The sequence below is a fragment of the Glycine max genome, chromosome 14 (genome assembly GCF_000004515.6).
Source record: "Glycine max cultivar Williams 82 chromosome 14, Glycine_max_v4.0, whole genome shotgun sequence".
NCBI classification, from domain to species: Eukaryota; Viridiplantae; Streptophyta; class Magnoliopsida; order Fabales; family Fabaceae; genus Glycine; species Glycine max.
Window position 1 is genome coordinate 41,516,364 of NC_038250.2, and position 23,855 is coordinate 41,540,218.

Sequence of the window (23,855 nt, forward strand, 5' to 3'; positions counted from 1 at the left end):
TCCCGAAATTGTGGCTCTATAAAATTTTCGAAGAAAGAGAAAGAAATCAGATGCTGGCAATCCTAGGAGATTCCGTTACGTCACGATGAAACCCAAGATCCAATTGAGACGCTGATACGCTGTCGTTGGGGGTAAGACAAAGAATTACTGAGGGCACGAGGGTATATTCGTCACACTCCGCCACAAAGCTTTTCTTGCACAATTAATTAATTAATTAATTACTCACTAACAACTGCCGCTAGCCAAAGCTGTCTATCATTCATCACTCTCTTTTCACCTTCCTCTCCTATTCCCTCTTCCTTTCTTAATTCTTACTTAAAATCGATTTAATTACTAATTATTTTAGTAATTTTTTCATTGATAAAAGATTAAGAGACTTCTCTAATCAATTAGATCAAATATTAATTTTGTTTTTTCTTTCAAAGAATACAAATATCTTTTAATTTATTGAGTTAAAAATTAATATCACGCGTAATTATTATTATCATAAAAAAATTTACATTTTTTATTAAATAAATCATTTTCATATTTTTAATCTAACCTTATATTACTTAACTAACTCTTTGAATTAATACTCCTTTCAGACAACATTTCAAGAATTCATCTTCTTTAAAAAAAATAATTAATTTAATTAATCATATTAAATTTATCAATTATTTATATTATTATTTTAAGAATATATTTTATCTTTCTATTCCAATTAATTATTTCTCATTGATATTTGAAGAAAGAATAATTAAATAAAAGTGTGGAAGAAAATAAATAATTAATATATTTAAAAATTTAAAAATAAAATTTTGAATTTTTTTATAATTAATCAGAGACAGGAAATATTTAGTTTAATGTTTGTTTATTTTCATTAAAATTGAAAATACTACACTCCATGATCTCTCTTTCTTTCTTTCTATCGGCTTGGCTTCTGTTCTCTCTCTGATTCCCACTCGTTTTCACCCAGACAGCACAAAAAGAGAAAACAAAAGCGAAAAAGTAGAGTGAGAGAGAGAAACAAAACAATATCCTAGAGAGAGAGAAGTCTCACCGCCGGCGACACTCCGAACTGACTCAGCTCAAGTAATGCACATGCGAGAGCCTCGTTCTGAACACCGCCGCAAAATGCACTGATTCCAGTTCCTCCGCCGGAGGAAAAAAAGCTCACATTCGCACCACCGCCGCAAAGTCCAAAAAGAGAATGCGCGAAGGCGACGTCGCGCCGGCGCTGGCGTCTCCGTCGCCGCCGGTGGTGGTTGCCGGCCGGAGCCGGTCGCAGGGCTTCACGACCCGGCGAGTGACGCCTGCAACGGCGGTGGACGGATCCTCCGCCGTGGAGCGTGTTCTCCCCAACGGCGACTTCTACGCCGGGAGATTCTCCGGCAACGTCCCGCACGGATCCGGAAAATACCTCTGGACCGACGGATGCATGTACGAGGGCGAGTGGAAGCGCGGAAAAGCCTCGGGAAAAGGAAAATTCTCGTGGCCTTCAGGCGCGACCTACGAGGGCGAGTTCAAATCGGGACGCATGGAAGGGTTCGGAACCTTCGTCGGATCCGACGGCGACACCTACCGCGGGTCGTGGAGCTCCGACCGAAAACACGGGTTCGGGCAAAAGCGTTACGCGAACGGTGACTTATACGAAGGCTGGTGGAAGCGCAACGTGCAAGACGGTCACGGCCGTTACGTCTGGAAGAACGGGAACGAGTACGTCGGGGAGTGGAAGAACGGCGTGATTAACGGCAAGGGAGCCCTACTCTGGGCCAACGGAAACCGTTACGAGGGGTTGTGGGAGAACGGGGTCCCCAAGGGGCACGGCGTTATGAAGATTCATCACCGTTTGCTCTGGGGTGAGAATTTTAACGTGAAGCGGTTTTCGGTTGACGGAAGAGGGAGCGTTAATAACGATAAGAGTTTCCCCAGGATTTGTATTTGGGAGTCGGAGGGTGAAGCTGGTGACATCACGTGCGATATTATCGATAATGTGGAAGCGTCGATGTTTTACCGCGACGGAACGACGTCGGATTGTGAAGAGAAAGAGACGAGGAGGAACCCTTGTTTCTCTAGCGAGGTGAAGAGACCCGGGGAAACCGTTTCAAAAGGGCATAAGAATTATGAGTTGATGCTTAATTTGCAATTGGGGATAAGGTGAATGAAGCACTAGGGATTTTTGTTTTTGATGTTATTGAGAAATTTTCCATGTTTTTTGTGTTTTAACTTTTTATTTGTGTAGGTACACTGTTGGGAAGGAGGCTTCGACGTTGCGAGAGCTCAAGCAGAGTGATTTTGATCCGAAGGAGAAGTTCTGGACTAGGTTTCCGGCTGAGGGGTCGAAGCTTACGCCGCCACATCAGTCCGCGGAGTTTCGATGGAAGGATTACTGTCCTGTGGTGTTCAGGTGTGGATTGTTTTGGATGGTGTGGTGGGGTGTGTTGAGTGTTTTGGGGTGTTCATGTTTTTGTTTTTTGACTGTGTTTTGGTTTGAATTTGTAGGCATTTGAGGAAGCTATTTCAGGTGGATCCTGCTGATTACATGTTGGCTATATGTGGGAATGATGCTCTTCGGGAGCTTTCGTCTCCCGGAAAAAGTGGAAGCATCTTCTACTTGACCCAGGATGATAGATTCATGATAAAGACAGTGAAGAAATCTGAAGTCAAGGTTAGATACATGTATTCAAAGGCTTGTAGAGTTGTGGCTTGTTAAATTCTGCAATAACAATCTTAGAGTGTGACACTCCCCATGGCCAAATGGATATGTTTCTAAGTTTTCTACTCCGGGGCAATGGGGAGTAATGTTTTTTGTGAAACAGTCAACTTTGGTTTTTGAAGAGGGAGGCCGGTTTTATTGGTTTGGTCATTCATGTGTTGTGATTGAGCATGGATTCTTGCCTTTTATATTGTTACTAGGGATCTTTTGCTTGGTACATATATAGAGTGATGCTTGATTCTGGTTTCAACTTTTAGGTGCTTATTCGGATGCTTCGGAGTTATTACCAGCATGTGTCTCGATATGAGAATTCACTCGTGACCAAATTCTATGGGGTGCACTGTGTCAAGCCAATTGGAGGCCAGAAGGTATAGATTGGTAGATATGTTCTATAGCTGTTTGGAGGTGGGATGCCTCATGCTTCAGTACTTGACTTCGATTGTTTATTGAAAAACCAGATCCGGTTCATTGTGATGGGCAATCTTTTCTGCTCCGAATATCCAATTCATAGACGATTCGATTTGAAAGGATCTTCACATGGCCGCACCACAGATAAACCTGATGAGGACATTGATGAAACAACCACCCTCAAGGACCTTGATCTCAACTTTGTTTTTCGTGTACAAAGAAATTGGTTCCAGGAACTCATCAAGTAAGTTGCTATGCTAGCTGATTGTCCTATTTAACTATTTGGGGCTTTACATATATGCTTATATAGTCCTCTGATATTGTGTTCAGACAAATTGAGCGGGACTGTGAGTTCTTGGAAGCCGAGAAAATTATGGATTACAGTCTTTTGGTTGGCATTCATTTTCGTGATGATAATACATGTGACAAAATGGGATTGTCACCTTTTCTTTTACGCACTGGTATTGATCCACCATCCACTTTAGTGCATATTTTGAGAGTTTTATGTTACAATATTTTAAATTTCATGTGTTTCCCCATTTAGGCAATCGGGATTCTTATCAGAATGAAAAGTTGATGCGTGGTTATCGCTTTCTTGAAGCAGAGCTACAGGATAGAGATCGTGTTAAATCTGGAAGGTAAGTACTGATATATTCTATTTCCTTACAATTAATGCTGATGGAATTTTAGTTATTAATTTATAAAATGATTGCATTGTTATAACACCTGCACCTGTAGCTAAATTGAATTGGCCCATAATCATTTGGAATATTAACCAGGGTGAAACGAGAATTGTTTGTTTGGAAGATGTATTGGTGCTTGAGCGAAAATTGGTCCTACTGCTATCAGAGTGAAAATAATAGACATGTCTCATGTTACCACTTGAAAGCGTCACAAACTAAGATGTTTGTGACCTGTACACCCTTGCAAATTGCAATAGTTATAACTCTGTTGACATTAATGTTTAATAATTTCTTCATTTTAATTGATATTTTTCATGATAATAATTGAAAGTAGTTTGCATTATTTTAGCAAGTCAGTGGGCATATAGTATTGCAGGCAATTGTTGTTAGTGGGGCTCATGCAGGCTGTGGTCCCAATTCATTGATTCAAATTCAGATTTCTAATTTGTTTTTGGCCTGACAATAGATTCATCGAGTCAATTATGATTGTTTCATACTTTCTCTGGATTCATGATTTTTCTGTATCCATCCTAACATTCAGCTTATTCAGACAATTAAACACAGTTCCAGCCTGTAGTTACTGTGTGATTTGAAGATTGCAAGTTTGTTTTTTTCACTATTTTGTCACATTCCTAAACTATTCAAGGCTGTTTGTTGGCTTTTATGTGAATGCATATTTGCAAGTTTTATGGTATGTATTAAGTAGGATTCTTCTTGTTTCAGGAAATCATTAATCAGGCTAGGAGCCAATATGCCTGCAAGAGCGGAGCGAGTGGCCCGGAGGAGTGATTTCGATCAATACACTACTGCTGGAATCAGCCATTTGACCCCTTATTGCAGTGGGGAGACTTACGATGTCATTCTATACTTTGGGATTATTGACATTTTGCAAGATTATGATATCAGCAAAAAGCTTGAGCATGCTTACAAGTCCTTGCAAGTTGACTCTACTTCAATTTCTGCTGTTGATCCAAAGCTCTACTCGAAGAGGTTTCGTGATTTTGTTGGGAGAATATTCATTGAAGAGAGGTAGCAGATGGGTCAACAATGAGGCTGAAATATTTCTCTTCCTGAAAGTGAAGATGCCTGATTGTTCAAAACATTCAGGAAAAAATGCTTCAAATTTGAAACCCTTGGCAAAGGTCTTGGAGTTAAAATGCCACGCCACGGTCAAGTGGCTGACAGAAGCTCCCTGGATTTCGGGTTTTTTATGGCTTAATTTTATAAACACAGCCATTGTGAATGGTGTGCTGAAGGATGGGAAAACTTGTACATGGAAGATTGGGATGAAGTTCGGAATTTTTTTTCTTCTTTCCTTTGTTTTAGGAAATGGGGTGGGGCTTGTTGAATTTTTTCTGGTTACTACTACATAGAATATGAATATATGGTGGGAGAGATAGTAAGAGGGAACAACGTGGAGTGTTGTTTACCTGAGCTTGGATTCAAAAAGCGTGGATAAGTGTAGGAAATAAAAAAAAAAATGTACAGTGTTTATACAAAGGATGCATAGTTGAAGGAAATTAATTTTTTTTTTCTACTTTGATTATTATTCTTGAATTATTGAGACATTTTGAAGACCCATGTTGTTGTGAGATGGAGTGTCCCAAGTCTTCTCTTCCACACAACAAAGTCTCTTATCTTATGAATGAAAACATAAATAAGTGGGGTTGAAGAAAATTAAAAAACTGGGGTCGTTTGGTTAGCTTTTGCAGTGAAAGCGAGGGCGTTGGGCTTCAAAGAGGTCTTGAAGGACATGAAAAGCAGAGAAAGGAAGAGAGAGACAGGGAGATGTGCTGGCGTTTCTCGTTTTTCCTCTCATTTTGGTCACTTTCTTTCTCCTGCTTTTCACTGTTCATGTGCCTCTCTCATACCAGTTATTTTTATATCTTAATTTAGTAAAATTTGACCTAGTTTTTTAATCTTTTGGGTTTGCGAGAAAGAAACCTATAATCAGTAATCACATCACGTGGTGGAACCTGCCCTGATTGCTCCATTGAATCTATCTCGGTAACAAGTAAAATCGTTACTCATGTCATGTGATTGAAGCCAACCCCCATTATCTATTAGTATTCTTTTATCCACTGTAAAATTACCACTTAGCATTAGCAGTAACAACAGCAACAGCAAGCACTGCATTGCATCTACTCTGTTGTGTTTTGACCTTGTTCTCTTTTGAAACATTGTAGTGTAATGTCTGCTGGCTCAGAAGTAACGTCAGTGTGAGTGGCTGGCCCCATTGCCATTTTGTTTCTCTTTTCAGGAAACTAATCAGCGATTATGGATTTCAAGCGTGTCTTCCACGTCCTTTCATTCCACTCTCAATTCAAACAAACCTTCCTCACTCAACAAATTTACATGTTCAATCCATCTTGGCTTTTATATCATTTCATTGTTGTGGTTCCAAATCATAATCACTATCAAATGGTAAACTGTCTCCATAGGTTGTAAAATAGTTCTAAAAAAAATAAAGTATTGCCATGTCATGAAGTGTTTTCCTCTTAGACGCCAATAAAAATATATAGAATGTTACTATTCCTAACAAGGGTTTGAGATTTTATTAAGTTTTCAATTGATAAATTACAAGAATTAATTTATTCTTCTCAACGTGTTACATTTTTTAACAGAAAACTTGTTATTAAGATTAATTTAAACACGCATTCTAATAATGTTTTAAAATATTAAAATTAATTTTATCAAAACTAATTTCATTAGATTCTAAAACAAATAGACAGGTAAGTTTTGGAAACGGATAAATATTAACGTCTTATCAATTTTCTTGTAAAACAAAAAGTCTAATCAATTCAAAGTATTGGAAAATGACCTTTAAAATTTGGACTTTAATAGTTTTATAGTAACTATATAAAAGTTTTTATATTGGACTAATCACTAATCATCTTTATATGACTTTTTAAAAAATTATTATAAATATTAATAAATTTATAATATTAACTGTATATATTCTTTTAAAAATTGACGATAATTGTAATTTATAGAAATACTGTAAGCTAGTAACTACTTGTGAAATATAATTGTCGAGAAAAACTATAAGCTATAACTTGTTAGTTAAATTTGAATCTGCAACAATGTAAATTTTGATCGTGGCATAGGTGCCCCTAGGTCGAGGGAACGGGACCTGGATCCCACATTCCTATTTAAAAATACTGATACAAACCCACAGGAATTAGGGAAAAAACATTAAGTAGCCGTACAACAACAATTCCGGAATTGGTTTCTCAACGTGTCTCCATATGTTGTTCTTTGAATTGCCTTTCATTATACTTTGTCATCATCCCCACTTTTTCCACGTGCATTTCAACCCCGTACAGCAAATAAATACATTCCCAACACACACTTCGTAAAGTAATCGCTTTGCTACTATCAAAAACCAAATAGTCTCCTTTAAAAAATGAATAGTCACTAGCAAGAAGTTACTGTGCCCTTGTTAATCCCTATCTTCACTTGCCATAGCTTTAAAAAGAGGCTCATTCATCTCGATATTTGCTCAAATAGATTTGGTAATGCAAGAAATTGATTTATTCAATCTCTAATGATGGCTGCCTTAACTAATCACGATAAATTGGATCGAATTTTGCAATTTTTTCTTCTGCAATATCTCGCCGTGACATGAGCTTGAAAGAAGAAATCCGTTTTTTATAACTTTTATAAGGGTTAAAATTATTTATTTTGACTTTTTGACCCCATATTATATGGTAAGCATTTTATAGTTAACTCCGAAGGTTCACAACTTTCATTTCAATGGCCCTTATATTATTATATATGTTATATAATTAACTATTTAATTCCGCTGGCTAGCAAGTGCATGTGTTCAAGTTACATTGCATCTCATTCTGCAGGCTACCATGTTGTAATTAGTTTAATATCATAGTATCATATAATATTTAAAGATGGGATATGTAATTTGACTCCCGTACATTTTGAAAACTTTTGATTGAGTCAACACAAGTGCTTAGCCAAATCCAATGGTAAGTGTGCCTTGGAGCCTGCAACACAACCCAAGTGCAAAATAATCAAATTCATTGAATGGAAACAATCGTTGTGGGAATGCCGAATGCATTTAAAATAATAAGCAAATCGCAAAGATCTGTACTCAATTGGCTCATGATGATGGATTTGTTTATTTGGAAATTGGAACTGAAGAAAAATAAGAAAATAGCATTCCAGGAAGAACCAAACAAGGGAAGAAAATAAGTAGACTTTGGTGCACATGTATCGATGTTAACAAGAGTTAGTAACTTGGTATAATATTGGAATGAAGATAAGGCAGTCAGCAACATTAGAGCATTTAATAATTTTTTTAGTATATTTATTAACTTTTTTATAACGGATTGAAGAAAAACAGAAGTTAAATATTTGATTTATAGCTTTTTTAGAATGTATATATGTGTTCATGGAGAGGGAGAATTAGCTTATGTTGGTGTAATACTCGATATTTTAAAGTCACCATTTAATAATTTGATATACTAATATCTAATTGATGAATTAAAACTATCGATTAGTTTAATTGTTTATATTAAAGTTTATAAAAAATATATAACAATGAAAGTATGCTTAGATTATTCTCATTATATATATTAAAAATACCACATGAACTTTAATCTATATCAATAAATATTAAATAGTTTTAATGATATAAAATTTATAAATACATATGGTTTATGTGATATAATTTTTTAATTTAACAGTATATGTTGGAATAAAATCATTCTGTTTTTTTCGAGGAATAAAGTCATTCTATAAAAATTATTAAATAACGTAATAATAAGTTTATCTTATATTAGTATAAATTAATTTCTCATTCTCCTTGGAATATTCAACTGCTTTATCTGTATGAATTTCTCACGAATAGTAAAATATTAGTGATAATTTTTCATAAAATTAATTAATTAAAAACTGATTATTTTTCCAAAATTTCACCTCTGTATAAGGCTGTAACAACCGGAATAGGCCTGGCACATGGGACAGATACACTGCCACTTTAGCTAGCTAGGTAGTGGTAGATGTAGTTTTTAAACGATTTTAAATTAATAAATAACAACACAAATACATAAAAGAACATGGTCAATTGTCAGTTGTTTAGAAAAAGAAGTGAGAAGAAAATGTCTAATATAGAAACTAGAAACGAAACTAGTCAAATACTTTCGAATATACTAACACAATGTCCATTATGGTCCAGGTTGTGTTCTCGTTTTGGCCAGGCTTGTGTGATGATAGAACCTAAAGATATAAGCTAAATATAGTTGTACTGTGTTTGTTTGTATCTGTGTGTCGTAGGAACATTTTACACACGCCGATTCTCGATTCAGACCGAGACAGAACCATTTTCAAGCAAGCTTAGCGTCGCAAGAATGAAAGTATACAATTCTGTATCACGATTCTGTTTTTACAAATATATATATATATATATATATATATATAATTTGCTTATGATGGTCTACCTTGGAAATAAAATTGCCTCCCATAAAAATGTCTATGGTCTCTAAAAAAAAAGAAGTAATACCTTTATCATAATTTTAATATTATAATACTTTTTCATTAATATTCCTTATAATATTAATAATAGATAACAAAAACTAAAAATAAATTAATGATAATAATATTTATTTTATAAAATTGGGATTATCTCTCGTTCTTTTATTAAGTTTTCTTGGTTTGTATAAAATAATACAGAATGTCAATTACAAAATGAGACAAATGAAATATATTTTTTTAGTGATTAAAATATATTTTTTTCTTATAAAATTAAAAAATATCTGAATTTTGTCATTGCAAAATTTTTAATAAATTTTATGTCCTCCTAAAATGCATTATTTTTTTTTGCCGAAAGCAATGTTTGGCTATTCGAACTTACGTTCCTAGTTTTTTTATGGTGGCCATATGAAGATGTAAAAATGTTACATTTATATTGTTTACATACACAATCCATAATGTTATATTTACATTAATTATATACGTAAATAATATAAAATATCATAATTTTAAGTTTAGATTTATTCGAACTTAATTTTGAACAAATTAAACTTATTTCCTTTTCAGTTTTATGAGATAAAAAAACATATTCTAGCTTTGTTTATTTTATTACTACTTGTTGAAATAAACAAATATACGTGTTCCTGAAAACTTTCTCGCAACGGACGTTAAGATAATTGTCGAATATTACAAAGTAAAATTTATATTGGTTCCCTTCTTAACTAAGAGTTATGTCCAGTTCCTTCAGTTAAATTATTTCCATTAACTACTCAACCAAATATTCTTAACTGCCTGTTCAAACTTACACCAACGCAACCATCACATAAGGTTAAACAAAATACAAGTATTCTTTGACAATAAGCTTTTTCAGGCTTTCACAGAAAAGCTAACATATTTTACATAGATAATTTATTTCGTAAGAGTATAAACTTAAACAAAAATTTTAAAAACTTTGAATGTTAAAGAATTATGAAAGTTAAAATCACAGTTCGCAATGTCGTCCAATAGTCCAATAGTTCATGTAAGAATGTTCAAATTCTTAACATAATTACATATTTAATACTTAAATTCGAAGTCACTTTTCAAATTACAATAATTCAGTGCCAATTAATTCATATGCATAGCAGTGTTTAATAATTTTAAAATCTTAAAATAATATTGAATAAATCCTCCAAGTGCATGTTTAGTTTATATATAGTCACAATTAATGTGAAGAGTATAGATTAAGTTTTGAATAAAAAATAACATGTTTGATAAAATTATGATTGTGTTTATATTTAAACATAATTTTGGGTTACAAATTGTTTTAAAAGAAAAAATGAAAAAATTATTCCACTTACTTGACCAAACAATAATTTATCAATGCTTATTGATTTAGACCGTAAGAAGTTTAATTTTGTTACGAGTAAGATTTTAAAATTAAATCTTAAAAGTAAAAAAAAAAGCATGCATTTAATGGGTTTATCATTTTTAAAAAAAATAGTTCAATTTAAATTAATTCCGACCTAATATATAGTCTTTTATGGACTATAAGTATCTTTTATGAAAGATAAAAATTATTATAGGTGATAAAATAAAGTTTTTTTCCTAGTATTAGTTAAACTAGATAATTATCGGTTAATTTATGATATAATTTTTTTAATATAAAATTTTTAGGAGAAGAAATATGCCAAATCATCATCATGATCATCATCATACTTTACAAATTGAAGTATTAAACAAGTTAGTTTCATTTTTTCTTTTAACAAAGGTGGCTTGGAGGCAGGCGTTGTGGTAGTAATTTTAGTAAAATGGGGAGCAAAAACACTAGTGGCCTCGTGATTTATTCACGTATGGTTCATAGAAATAGATACTGTTAATAAGGTCATCAATTAATGCATTGCCCGCTCTCTAACCCTTATAACTAATACTCATTAATTGGGTGGCCTCCACATGTTGGCAAAAAGGTTCAATTGGTGCCAACACTAGACTTTCTCAAAGGAGACAACAGCTATGCTTCCTAAAATACCCGTCAAAAACATTGGTCATTTATTGTTTTAATATTTAAATTTACATATATAATTTTTTATTAACAAATATTTCAGAATACTGAGTAAAAATAAGTTGTACGATACAAATATATTAAATATTTATTTACTTGTAATTGTTAACGTTTTTCTTTATAAAAAAAATTAAGAAAAAATGTAAATGGGTTTAAAATAAAAACTAATTTAAATAATTTAATTTTCAAAATTATAATTATTTTTAAATGAAAATAATTCATTTTATAAAAGTTTATTATTCTTTTTAAATTTTTATATTGTGTATATTTACCATATTTATTTGAATAGTATTGGATTTGATCTTAAGTAAAGTTTTAAATTCAAAATTTATAGATGAAAAAAATATAATTGAATGGAGAGGCTCATGAAAGGTGACCAGCTCGATTTTTCAATAAAAATTAATTATCAATAAATCAATAAATATTTTATATCAATATCATGGATAAAAAATACTCACTTCTTCAATTTTTTCTTTATTTCTTTCTAGGTTTTTAACCATGTAAAGAGCCACAAACATCCAGCACCTAATAAACATTCATTTTCAGAGTCTCAACAGGCTGAGTCACTATCACACATTCATTACCTTAAATGAAATGGACCATGAAAAACCCTTTTCAATCTATGAATTAAAACTAAACAGAGAACCACATCATCCATCAACTAAATAACGCATCCACCTTAAGCCCAACCTTCACTTCTACTCAACCTACCTGAAGCCCATTGATGCAAAAAGTCATCATAATCAATGGTTCAGACTCAAAAAAAAAAAAAAAAAAATTAACGACTAATATTGCTAGATGCAGTCGACATTTTAAGGTGCATTTAAAAGAGCCGCCGCAACTCGTTATCCGCAATCAATTGAATTTAAGTAACCATAACCTCATTTTTGTACTTATACCTAACAATGAACAATAACACATTTTACAAGAACAACACAAAAAGTTAAATTTCTACAGTTTTACTTTAGCCAAATGTTAATCAATATTTTTAGGATACTAATTTAAAAATTTAAAATAAAATATTATTTATTGGAATATATAAACTTATATTGTTTATAATTTTTTTTAAAATTTTCACAATAAATATTTTTTCTTTTAATTTTTTAACCAATATCTTAAGCAATAAATACACTTATTAGAAAGATCTTTTTATTTCATCGTGTCAAGTTTCTTAACATGTGATGGATTAAATTGCTAACAAGTACCCTAATTATTTATTAAAAACATTTAATATTTTAATCTGTTAAAAATACATATAACAAATATTTCTTAAGATTTTATTGTAATAATATTTTTTTTGTTTAATGTTTTTTATTTATCTAACTGTAGTAGTTCTTTAAAATACTCGTTAACTAATTTTTCAATGAATAACTAATAATACAACATTCATTCTTTATGAACATATGCTATAGTGGACATGCACGTCTTTCCCACTCTGGCAATATTTCTTCCCTACTTTTGATTCCCACTCTTTATATTATACTTTATAAACATATGTGAAGACGTGCAGCTAAGATTCACAATTGTAATAATATAAGAGTAAAAGCCATCTTGTTGATGTTACAAGAGACATTATTTTGTCAAAATATTTGACGTTATTCAGAGACACAGACACGGTTTTCATGTCTACGAATTGTGTTTCTAAGTCCAAGTCGATCATAGCACATTGCAACCAGAAATTTACTCGTCCTATAATTAAGTTGAAAAAAACATGCCAGAGTGTGTAAGAGTCGTCGTGCCCCAATGTGAAAAATGTAATACGTGGCGAGGGTTTAAAACAGTTTAATATGAAACCCAACATGAGGTTTCAATAAGAGGGGACAATTTTCCCCCAAAGTTATGTTTTAAATATTTCGCTTTCTTCTCATTTTTTATTGGACGAATTAGAAGCTAATCGATCATCTAATTGAACCCTTCTAAAATCATGAACATACAATTCTATAATAAAGATCATAATCATGTTGTCTAAGGTTTCAGAAAAGGTCATTATCTAAAACACCATATTTTATAACCCTAATAAACTGCCATGAATCACGTTGTTCCAATACGACAGAAAATTTGGCAAAAATATCTTCCAAAATCCCAGATATAACTTATTTCTAAAAAGTACTCATAATCTTCCTTAGCTATATTGTTCATTTCTTTTTATTTTCTCTGTTTTTTTAAAGGGTTCAAGTCCTCAATGCCATTTCGAAGGCAGCCCCAGTCCCCCGAATTCGTGCAAACTGATCATATTTGGATAAGAGATAAAAAAAATGCAGAGGAGGACATAAAATACAAAAAAAAAAATCTTTTTTTCTTCTTCTATTTAGTTAAATAAAAAAGTGAAAAGCTAACATTTAAATAAATTCAAAATTTTATTCTTCTTCAATTTAAATTTCAAAAATTGTCCTCTTGAACAAATGGTAAGTATTCAATTTATTGATAATATAAACCTTTGAGAAATTAGTTTATGTATTGATGGTGTAGACATTTACTTAATTATCTAATCATAAATTGACATGGTAAGTTTATTAGTAATAACTTTTACTATAACTATTTTAAAAGTAATATATACGCCATACATGTGATGACTTGCATAAAGAAAGAATGGAGTATCAGAAAACAGATATAAATTAAACTCTAAATCTTTTGGTTCGTGTCACATGTGATGACTTGTATATATAGGGTTTATATGTTTCGTCCATTTTGAGAATGATTGAAATTGGAAAACTAATTTGTGACTTAAATTCACAGTCCTAGTGAATCAATCCTTCTATGTGTAGTGGTGGCTACTGTTGACGAACACTAATAGACAAATTGGAGTTATTTAATTAGAGTGTGAGTTAAAGCAGTATTATTGGAGAGTGCATTTTTTCTGGTTTAAATGTCAGGAAAGCAATTGTTGTTGTAGGTGGAGTAAGGATCCTTTTTTCTAGATTTTCTATGATGCCTCTTAGCGCACCACCACCACACATGGATGGCAATCAAGTGAGATATGAAATCTAAAAAGTAAGGTTCATATGAAACCCGCATAATAATAATTCTCTATGCAATCGCCTTCAATTTCAAGAATCGCACTATATATAGTCAAATTATTTTGTGGAACAAACATATAGGACCTGTCTGGTAAAAATTACTATACATATCTTGAGAAAGTTAGACAATGCCAAATCATGGAGAAGTTTGCCCTATGAACGTTGTCAGCACCCCAGATGTTTAATGATTGATAGTTGGTTGATATTTCATGATTCCCGAGTACTTACCCTGTATGTTAAAGTTGAAAAGGAAATGAGATTGGAATTTAATTTTATGAAGAAATTAAATTTATGGGTAAAAGTAAAATGGGGATGACCTAATAGCATATCCAACCTTATTGTTTGGGGGGCTTCTGAATTCTGAACAAGTTTTTTTTTTTTTTTCAAATGCTAAATTCACAAGATAACTTTTTAAAATCATGTGTTATTGTATTAATTTAAAAATTGATTATTAAATCATTTTCTCAAGTTTGTTTAGTTATTCAATCTATTATAATAAAAATTATTCATAAAAATAACACTTAGGAGACGTTTATTTCATGTCATATTTTTCTATTTCCGGATGGAAGGATATATATATAATCATAATCATACGTAAACATAATAAATGTTTGAAATTAAAATATTTAAAATTTCACATTAAAATCTAATATATTATCAAATCTCTAAAAAAATAACTAAATAATAAACAAATCAATAAAGATCTCAATTATCACTTCCTATAATATTTAATCTAACCCATCATCATTTTCACCATGATTGTTGCTGCTACCACCATGATCACAGTTGCAGCCATCACCATAAGCATAACTGCTACCACCACTCGCCAATGTCGTCGTGAATGTAGTCATTTTCGATATCACTATGATGATGATCATCATCATCAATCGCCACCGTTACAGTCACCATCGTCATCAACTGTCACCACCTCCGTTACCACAGTGGTTGTCGTTGTTGCTACCGCCACCAATGTAACATTCCCAATTTTTTGACTTCTTGGCGACTTTTACATTCTACCTGTTTTCAGGATCAATGGCTAATCCTACAAACTAACATAATATTTTTTAGCGTGTTTTGTCCTCACTCACACACTTTTCAAAATATTTCCCAGAAGGTCACCTATCCTATAACTACTGCAAGCCAAACACGCTTAATTATGAAGTTCTTAAGTGATGAACTACCAAAAAGTAGATGCATCTTGTTGGTATAGATAATACCAATTAATTCTTTTAAGCTATAATCTTTTGTATAGTCTCATACCTGCACAACTTCTGGATTTCTCTCATTATGGTATGATTCAATTAGGGTGTTACAACCACTAACACGACGACATCAGTAGTGGCAGTAACTACAGTCGTGGTGGCGAAGGTGGTGTAGTTGTCAGCAAAAGGGGAGGAGGCGGTGACAATGGCTACAATGGTGGTCCCAATAGTTATGTTGGTGATGGGTTAATTGAGATCTTTTAGAAATTAATAATTGATGAGATGATCTTTATAGATTTGATTTTTTGTTGTTGAATCTTTTGGAGATTTGATGGTTATATTAGATTTAATTTTAATTTATAAATATATAAATCTTAATTGGCTATTATTTATTTTGATTTGATGGTTATTATCTCATGTTCTTACATGAGAAAGAAAGTATTCTCATAGGAGTCATACTATATACAAGACGTATCACATGAGAATGATCATTATATTAAAACGAAAAGTTAAAATTAATAAAATATTTAAAATTTAAATTAAAATCCCATTTGACCATAAAATTTTTATAGGACAATTATGATGGTGATTGCAGTAGTGTCCATGACAGTTGTGACAAAAACGATCATGATGGTGGTGACGGTCATGGTGATGATAGGTGTGAGATATTTTAGGAAGTTATATATTAAATCCTTAATATATTTAAATTTCTGTTTGATACATCTTATAAAAATTTTATGGTTAAATTAGATTTTAATTTGAATTTAAAATGTTTTATTAATCTTTGTCTTTCATTTAAATCTAACGGTTGAGATTAGTTATTATCATTCTCGTAAGGGATAGGTATACGGGAATATAATTTACTGCAATAAATGTCTATTCTCCTTGCCTTCTAAATATATCTATGAGAATAACATTCTTAGGAATGTGATTCTTGAGATTGTAAGATTATATGGTGAAACAAACATTCAAAGTACTAAAAATAATTAATGCGTATTATTCAATCAATTCATCAAGAACTTATTGTTACTTCAATCTTTTGTATGAATAAATATGGCAGTACTTTATGTTTTTGAAAAATTAATTCAGTGACAAAATTTATTGAAAATTAATATGGTCATACTTTAAAATTTCAATAGATTAAATTAATAATTAAAATTTCTATAAGACTAATACTTGACAATTACTCTATATACTCCAAATAGTGTTGAGCCATAGAATCCAATTTTTGATATTCAAGCTAATATATTTTGAAAAGAACGTGCAATATTCTAAAATAAAAGATCTTGCTTTTATTATGTCCATTTGATCAAATCAAATAGACTCAAAACTAACCAGAAAAAATAGTTTCCTTTGTTTTTTTCCCGGGACTTCTAATCTTTTCCCAGATATAGTCAGATCTAAAGCATAGAATTGTTGTGTATTGGATATGATCAATTGTTTGTGCCGATCATCATCGAGCAAAAAATCGGTCCCTTCCTTTGAATTCAAAATATGTACACCACAGAACTTGAAAAAAACACTCATGCACTTTAGACAAACAATGTGATGTTCACGAATGAGTTCTCTCAGGGTGATTACGAAGGAACCCCACTTTAGGACCTTGGGTAGTTTGATGTTCATGCCAACTGAAATATTAATCCACATTATGCAAACTCCCTCATTTGGGATATTTTGGTTTTTCCCATGAATATGATGTTGGTCACGTTTAATACACAAACTATATATAAAATGAAATGCCCCCTATCATCATCATTGACTTGCACATATGTGTGGTAGAAGGGTGATTGGTGTTGCGTCTCTTCAGATGTAGCTTTTGTGATATGAAAAGACAAATTCAAAAGCATTATGGTCGGCAAACTCACATGATTGTTTGATTTAAGTACCCGCTCGTGCAACTTGTGATGTGAGTGTGGTCCTTTTCTAGGGTTTTCCCTTATTTTCTTGGTACATTGTCGTGTCTATTGTTGAAATGAGTTTTGCATCTCTTGAGGGTCCAGTCCTTAATATGCCATGATAGGATTTGGGTTAGTGTCTTCGGTCGGTCAAATATGGACCTTTACTCGCCCTAGAGAATGTTGGGCCCAGTAATTACACATAGGGAGTTGCTACGTGCACCAGCAATATTGCTCGGGTACCGAGCAAACAGTGAATGAGCAATTTTATCCTTCTGCGAAGGTTATTTCTGGAAGACCATTCTTCCGGAAGATTCTTTTTCCGGAAAACTTCCGGAAGAAAAAGGTGAGATTCCGGAAGACCTCCAGAATACGTTCCAGAAGAAGGGTCTTCCGGAAGTTTTCTGGAAAAAGGGTCTTCCGGAAGACCACCTTCTTCCGAAAATTATTTTGTTTGCTTTTTGTAAAATGCTGTATTTTTCTAATTATTTGATTTTAATAAATAAATTACGTTATAAAATAAATAATATTATTATACATAAATTATTATTAGTAAACATAATTATGACTAATATTTGTAATTCCTTTTTTACGCGCATGTAAATGTAAATAATAATTTGTGTGACAATTTAGTATAATTTAAATCATAAAAATTAATTAATTTGTATATTTGATAAAAAATATAAAATATTTATTATGATAACATTTAATTTGTATTACAAAACTTAATATATAATAAAAAAATAATTATAATTTTATAACAACGTGAAGTAAAAATAAATTTCATTTTATAATAATAACTAAAAATAAAATAATATTTAATGTATATGTAATGACAATTTTGCCCCTGGTTGTTTTCTTTAAAGTTACTGCGCTGTTTTTTCGTTTTACACACTTCCATTTCACCTTCATCCCCGTCTTCTTGCTATTGTTATCCTTTTCCGTAAAAAGCTGGTGGTCCCGTGAAGTAGCTGTTCCGTAACAAGCGATTTGGTGGTCCCGTGAAGCAGCTGTTCCGTATTTGAAGTTGTTTTAGTCGTTGCTGTTCGTATTTCGTCGGAGGTACGCATTTATCAATTTTTTTTTGCGTTTTCTAGGTAGTTGTATAGAGAAGATGAACAATAAAAAGTTATTTCTGGAATAACTTTTAACTACAGAGGGAAGTAGTTCTGGAATGAGAATGTTGATTTTCCAGAAGAACTTCTTCCAAAAGTTACTATGCTCAATTCCAGAAGAAGTGATTCCGGAACAACTTCTTCCGGAAATTAGTTTATTAACAAATTTTTTTAATTATGTTTTAAAATTTATATATATATGAATATTATCATTTATAATATCTGTATTTTTAATTGTGGATATAATTGGTTTAATTAGGTATAATGATTTTGGTATAATATTAAATGATTTAGGTAACATAATTGTATTTTGTTGTAGTGGAAAAATGTTTTATTAGTTGTTTATTATAGTGTTAAGTTTAGTTTAAGTAAATAATGTAGTTATAAATTTAGAATATATTTGTATTAGTTGTTAATATGTTTGTTAGTATAATGTAGTCAATTTGTGGATGTGATTATATGATAATTTGAATATACTTCTATATGATGCATATGTCCTGTTAATATGTTTGTTAGTTAATATGTAGTAAATTTTTGGATGTGGTTATATGATAATTTGAATGTACTTGTGTATGATGCATATGTCCTTAAGATGGACGAAGATTAATGGACGTATGACTATGCGATGTCACAAGAAGTTCATATGGACTATGATTATGATAATGAAGAAGAATGTGGTGTAGATGCAAATGCCTTTGGTGTTTTGATGATGATCATGATGATATGATGCAATTGATGCAAATGGGCTTTTCAAGTTTAAATTCAAGACAATACTTCAAGAATACAAGTCACAACATCAAGATGATCACTAGTATATTAGGAAGGGAATTCCTAATTGAATTAGCAAAAGGTTTGGCCAAATAATTTAAATTAAAAGTGTTTTTCAAAGGATTTACTCTCCGGTAATCGATTACCAGAAGATGTAATCGATTACCAGTGGCCAAATATGCTTTACAACAGCTACTAAAAATTTGAATTCAAATTTTAGACTGTGTATTCGATTACACAATTTTGATAATCGATTACCAGCAGTTAATAAACGTTTTAAATTCAAATTTTAAAAGCTGTAATCGATTACACAAATCCTGTAATCGATTACCAGACAAGACTTTCAGAAAAATAATTCTAAGAGTCACAACTTCTCAAAAGGCTTTTTCATGACCACCAATGGTCTATATATATGTGATTTATAACACGAATTTTCTCAGAGTTTTTCAGAACAACAAGTTTTTATTCTCTAAAAGAGCAAAATCATTTTATCCTCTTAAGAATTCCTTGGCCAATTCAATTGCAATTCATTAAGGAATTATTTGAGTGCTCAATCTGTAAAATCTATCTCTTTTAAGAGAGATTCATTCTTTTTCTCCTTCTAATTCTCTAAGGGATTAAGAGACCGAGGGTCTCTTGTTGTAAAAGAATTCTAAACACAAAGGAAGGATTGTCCTTGTGTGTTTAGAACTTGTAAAAGGAATTTACAAGATAGTGGAACTCTCAAGCGGGTTGCTTGGGGACTGGACGTAGGCACAAGGGTGTGGCCGAACCAGTATAAATCTGAGTTTGCACTTTCTCTTCCCTTAAACTCCTTTATTTATCATTGCTTTATATTCATATTCAAATTTTTTTATTTGAATCAATATTTAAGAAGTTCATTGTTAAGGAAATTTATAACTTAAATAAAAAGTGAAATAGGTTTTTACTTGGGGAAGTAGTTTGGAATATCTTAATTCAACCCCCCCCCTTCTTAAGATATCTGAGGCCACTTGTCTAACAAGTGGTATCAGAGCTTCATTCTTGTATAAAGTTTAGAAGCTTCAAGAAAAAGATGGCCTCAGCAAACTCCTTATTTCCAGAAGGGAATTCTATCAATAGACCTCCAATCTTTAATGGAGAGGGTTACCACTACTGGAAAACCCGAATGCAAATTTTTATTGAGGCAATAGACCTAAATATTTAGGAAGCCATAGAAATAGGGCCTTATATACCCACCACAGTAGAAAGAGTTACAATAGATGGCAGTTCATCAAGTGAAAGTATAACAATAGAAAAACCTAGAGATAGATGGTCTGAAGAGGATAGAAAACGAGTACAATACAATTTAAAAGCCAAAAACATAATAACATCTGCCCTGGGAATGGATGAATATTTCAGGGTTTCAAATTGTAAGAGTGCTAAGGAAATGTGGGACACTCTTCGATTAACACATGAAGGAACTACAGATGTTAAAAGATCTAGGATAAATGCACTAACTCATGAGTATGAACTATTTAGAATGAATGCAAATGAAAATATTCAAAGCATGCAAAAGAGATTTACACATATAGTAAATCATCTAGCAGCATTAGGTAAAGAATTTCAAAATGAGGATCTCATAAACAAGGTGTTAAGATGTTTAAGTAGAGAATGACAACCTAAAGTAACGACCATTACTGAATCAAGAGATTTGTCTAACATGTCCCTTGCTACTTTATTTGGAAAGTTACAGGAACACGAGATGGAATTATTGAGATTACACCAACATGAAGAAAATGACAAGAAAAAGAAAGGAATTGCTCTTAAAGCATCATCCTCAATTCAAGAAGAAAGTGATCAGGAAAATGATCCAGATGATGATGATGATCTAAGTCTTTTTGTAAAAAGATTCAACAAGTTTCTTAAAGTAAGAGGAAATCAGAGGCGACCCAATTTTAAATCAAAGAGAAGGACAGAAACTTCATCCTCTACTTTAAAATGCTTTGAATGCAATCAACCTGGACGTCTGAGGGTTGATTGTCCCATCTTCAAGAAAAAGATGGAGAAATCTGAAAAGAAAAATCTTAGTGAAAAGAAACGGAAGAAAGCATACATCACATGGGATGATAACGATATGGAATCTTCTGAAGATTCAAAAAATGAAGAGATAAATCTCTGCCTTATGGCTAAAAGTTATGAAAGTGATGAAGAGGTAACATCTTCAAATAAATTATCTATTTCTTTTGATGAATTGCAAGATGCATTTGCTGATATGCATAAAGAGTCAATTAAACTTGCAAAGTTAGTTTCATCTTCTAAGAAAACAATTTCAAATTTAGAAAATGAAATTTCAAAATTAAACAAAGAATTAGATCATCTTAGAAATGAAGTTTCAATTTCTAAAACAAATGAAAATGTTAATATCTCCACTATTTCTGACAAGAAAATATCAGATTCTTGTAGTTGTTGTGAAAAATATGAAAAAGAAATTAAAGAGTTGAAAAATTCACTTGCAAAATTTTCTTATAGTAAAAATAATTTAGATGTTATATTAAGTAAACAAAGATATGTTTCCAATAAGAATGGACTAGGGTATAAATCTGAAAAACAACAAAAGTTTCATAAAAACTTCTCTACTTCCACACAAAAATGTAATTCTAATTCTATCACTTGTTTCTACTGTGGAAGAAGAGGACATGGCATATCAACCTGCTACTTCAAGAAAAATTACAGCAACATTAAAATGATATGGGTCCCAAAAGGATCCTCAGTTTATACTAACATACAAGGACCCAATAAAGTTTGGGTACCTAAGTCAAAAACTTGATTATGTAGGTATCTTTGAGGAAGAAGTGGTACATAGATAGCGGATGCTCAAAACATATGACTGGATATGCATCAAAGTTTACACATATCTCTCCAAAGAAAAGCGAGCATGTAACATATGGTGACAACAACAAAGGAAGAATCCTTGGAGTTGGTAAAATAGGTACAAATTCTTTAAACTCCATTGAAAATGTTCTACTTGTTGAAGGCCTTAAGCACAACCTGCTTAGCGTTAGTCAATTATACGACAAAGGCTATCTAGTATCATTTGATTCTCAGAAATGTCTTATAGAACATAAGCATGAAATTAATATAAAACATGTAAGACATACAGTTAATAATGTTTACATGATAGACTTAAGCATAAAACTAGAAAACAATCATTGCTTCCTTAGCAAAGATGATGATCCATGGTTATGGCATAAAAGAATTGCTCACATAAACATGGATCACTTAAATAAATTAATTTCAAAAGATTTAGTAGTTGGTTTGCCTAAATTGAAATTTGAAAAAGATAAACTATGTGATGCATGTCAAAAGGGCAAACAAACAAGAGTCTCATTCAAACCTAAAAATGTTGTTTCAACCACTCAACCCTTACAATTATTGCATATGGATTTATTTGGTCCATCTAGAACCATGAGTTTTGGAGGAAATTACTATGCCCTAGTTATAGTTGATGATTTCTCTAGATATACTTGGACATTATTTATTACACATAAAAGTGATGCATTCCAAGCATTTAGAAAACTTGCTAAAGTTATACAAAACAAGAAAAATCTTAAGATTGCATCCATTAGAAGTGATCATGGGGGTGAGTTTGAAAACAAAGACTTTGAATTATTCTGTGATGAACATTTCGATTGAACACAATTTTTCTGCACTTAGAACCCCTCAACAAAATGGAGTTGTTGAGAGGAAAAATAGGTCATTGGAAGAAATTGCTAGAACTTTATTAAATGATATTTCTCTTCCAAAGTATTTTTGGGCTGAAGCGGTCAATACTGCATGTTACATCATGAATAGGGCCTTAATAAGACCCATTTTAAAGAAAACCCCATACGAGTTATATAATGGTAGAAAACCTAATATTTCTCATCTACATGTTTTTGGTTGCAAATGCTTTGTGCTCAATAATGGTAAAGATAATCTAGGAAAATTCGATGCAAAATCTGATGAAGGTATTTTTCTTGGATATTCATTACAAAGCAAAGCATATAGGATATATAATAAAAGAACTATGAATATCGAGGAATCCATTCATGTTACCTTTGATGAATCTAATGCTATCTTGTCAAGAAAGAATATGCTAGATGATATAGCAGATTCTTTAGAACATATGAATATTCATGAACAAGATTCCAAATGAAATGATAAAGGAAACAATGAAGATCCTCCAGAAGAAGTCAAATCCAATGACGAACTTCCAAGAGAATGGAAAGCTTCAAGAGATCATCCCCTCGACAATATTATTGGTGATATCTCAAAAGGGGTAACAACTAGACATTCTCTTAAAGATTTATGCAATAATATGGCTTTTGTATCTATGATTGAACCCAAAAATATAAAAGAAGCCATAATAGATGATAACTGGATCATTGCCATGCAAGAAGAACTGAATCAATTTGAAAGAAACAATGTGTGGAAATTAGTAGAAAAACCTAAAAATTATCCTGTCATAGGAACAAAATGGGTTTTTAGAAATAAATTAGATGAACATGGTATAATTATTAGAAATAAAGCCAGGTTAATAGCAA

General features: G+C 31.9%; 1 protein-coding gene across 1 annotated transcript; it reads left to right on the plus strand.

Annotated features, from left to right (window-relative positions):
* Nucleotides 1-886: 886 nt before the first annotated feature.
* LOC100790632 (phosphatidylinositol 4-phosphate 5-kinase 1) lies at nucleotides 887-5,306 on the plus strand. The gene is made up of 8 exons (XM_003544107.5): nucleotides 887-2,136; nucleotides 2,222-2,386; nucleotides 2,482-2,647; nucleotides 2,953-3,063; nucleotides 3,154-3,347; nucleotides 3,434-3,564; nucleotides 3,648-3,741; nucleotides 4,510-5,306. The coding sequence occupies exons 1-8, from the start codon at nucleotides 1,190-1,192 to the stop codon at nucleotides 4,817-4,819; spliced, it is 2,118 nt and encodes a 705-aa protein (XP_003544155.1). The 5' UTR covers nucleotides 887-1,189; the 3' UTR covers nucleotides 4,820-5,306.
* The last annotated feature ends 18,549 nt before the right edge of the window (nucleotides 5,307-23,855 follow it).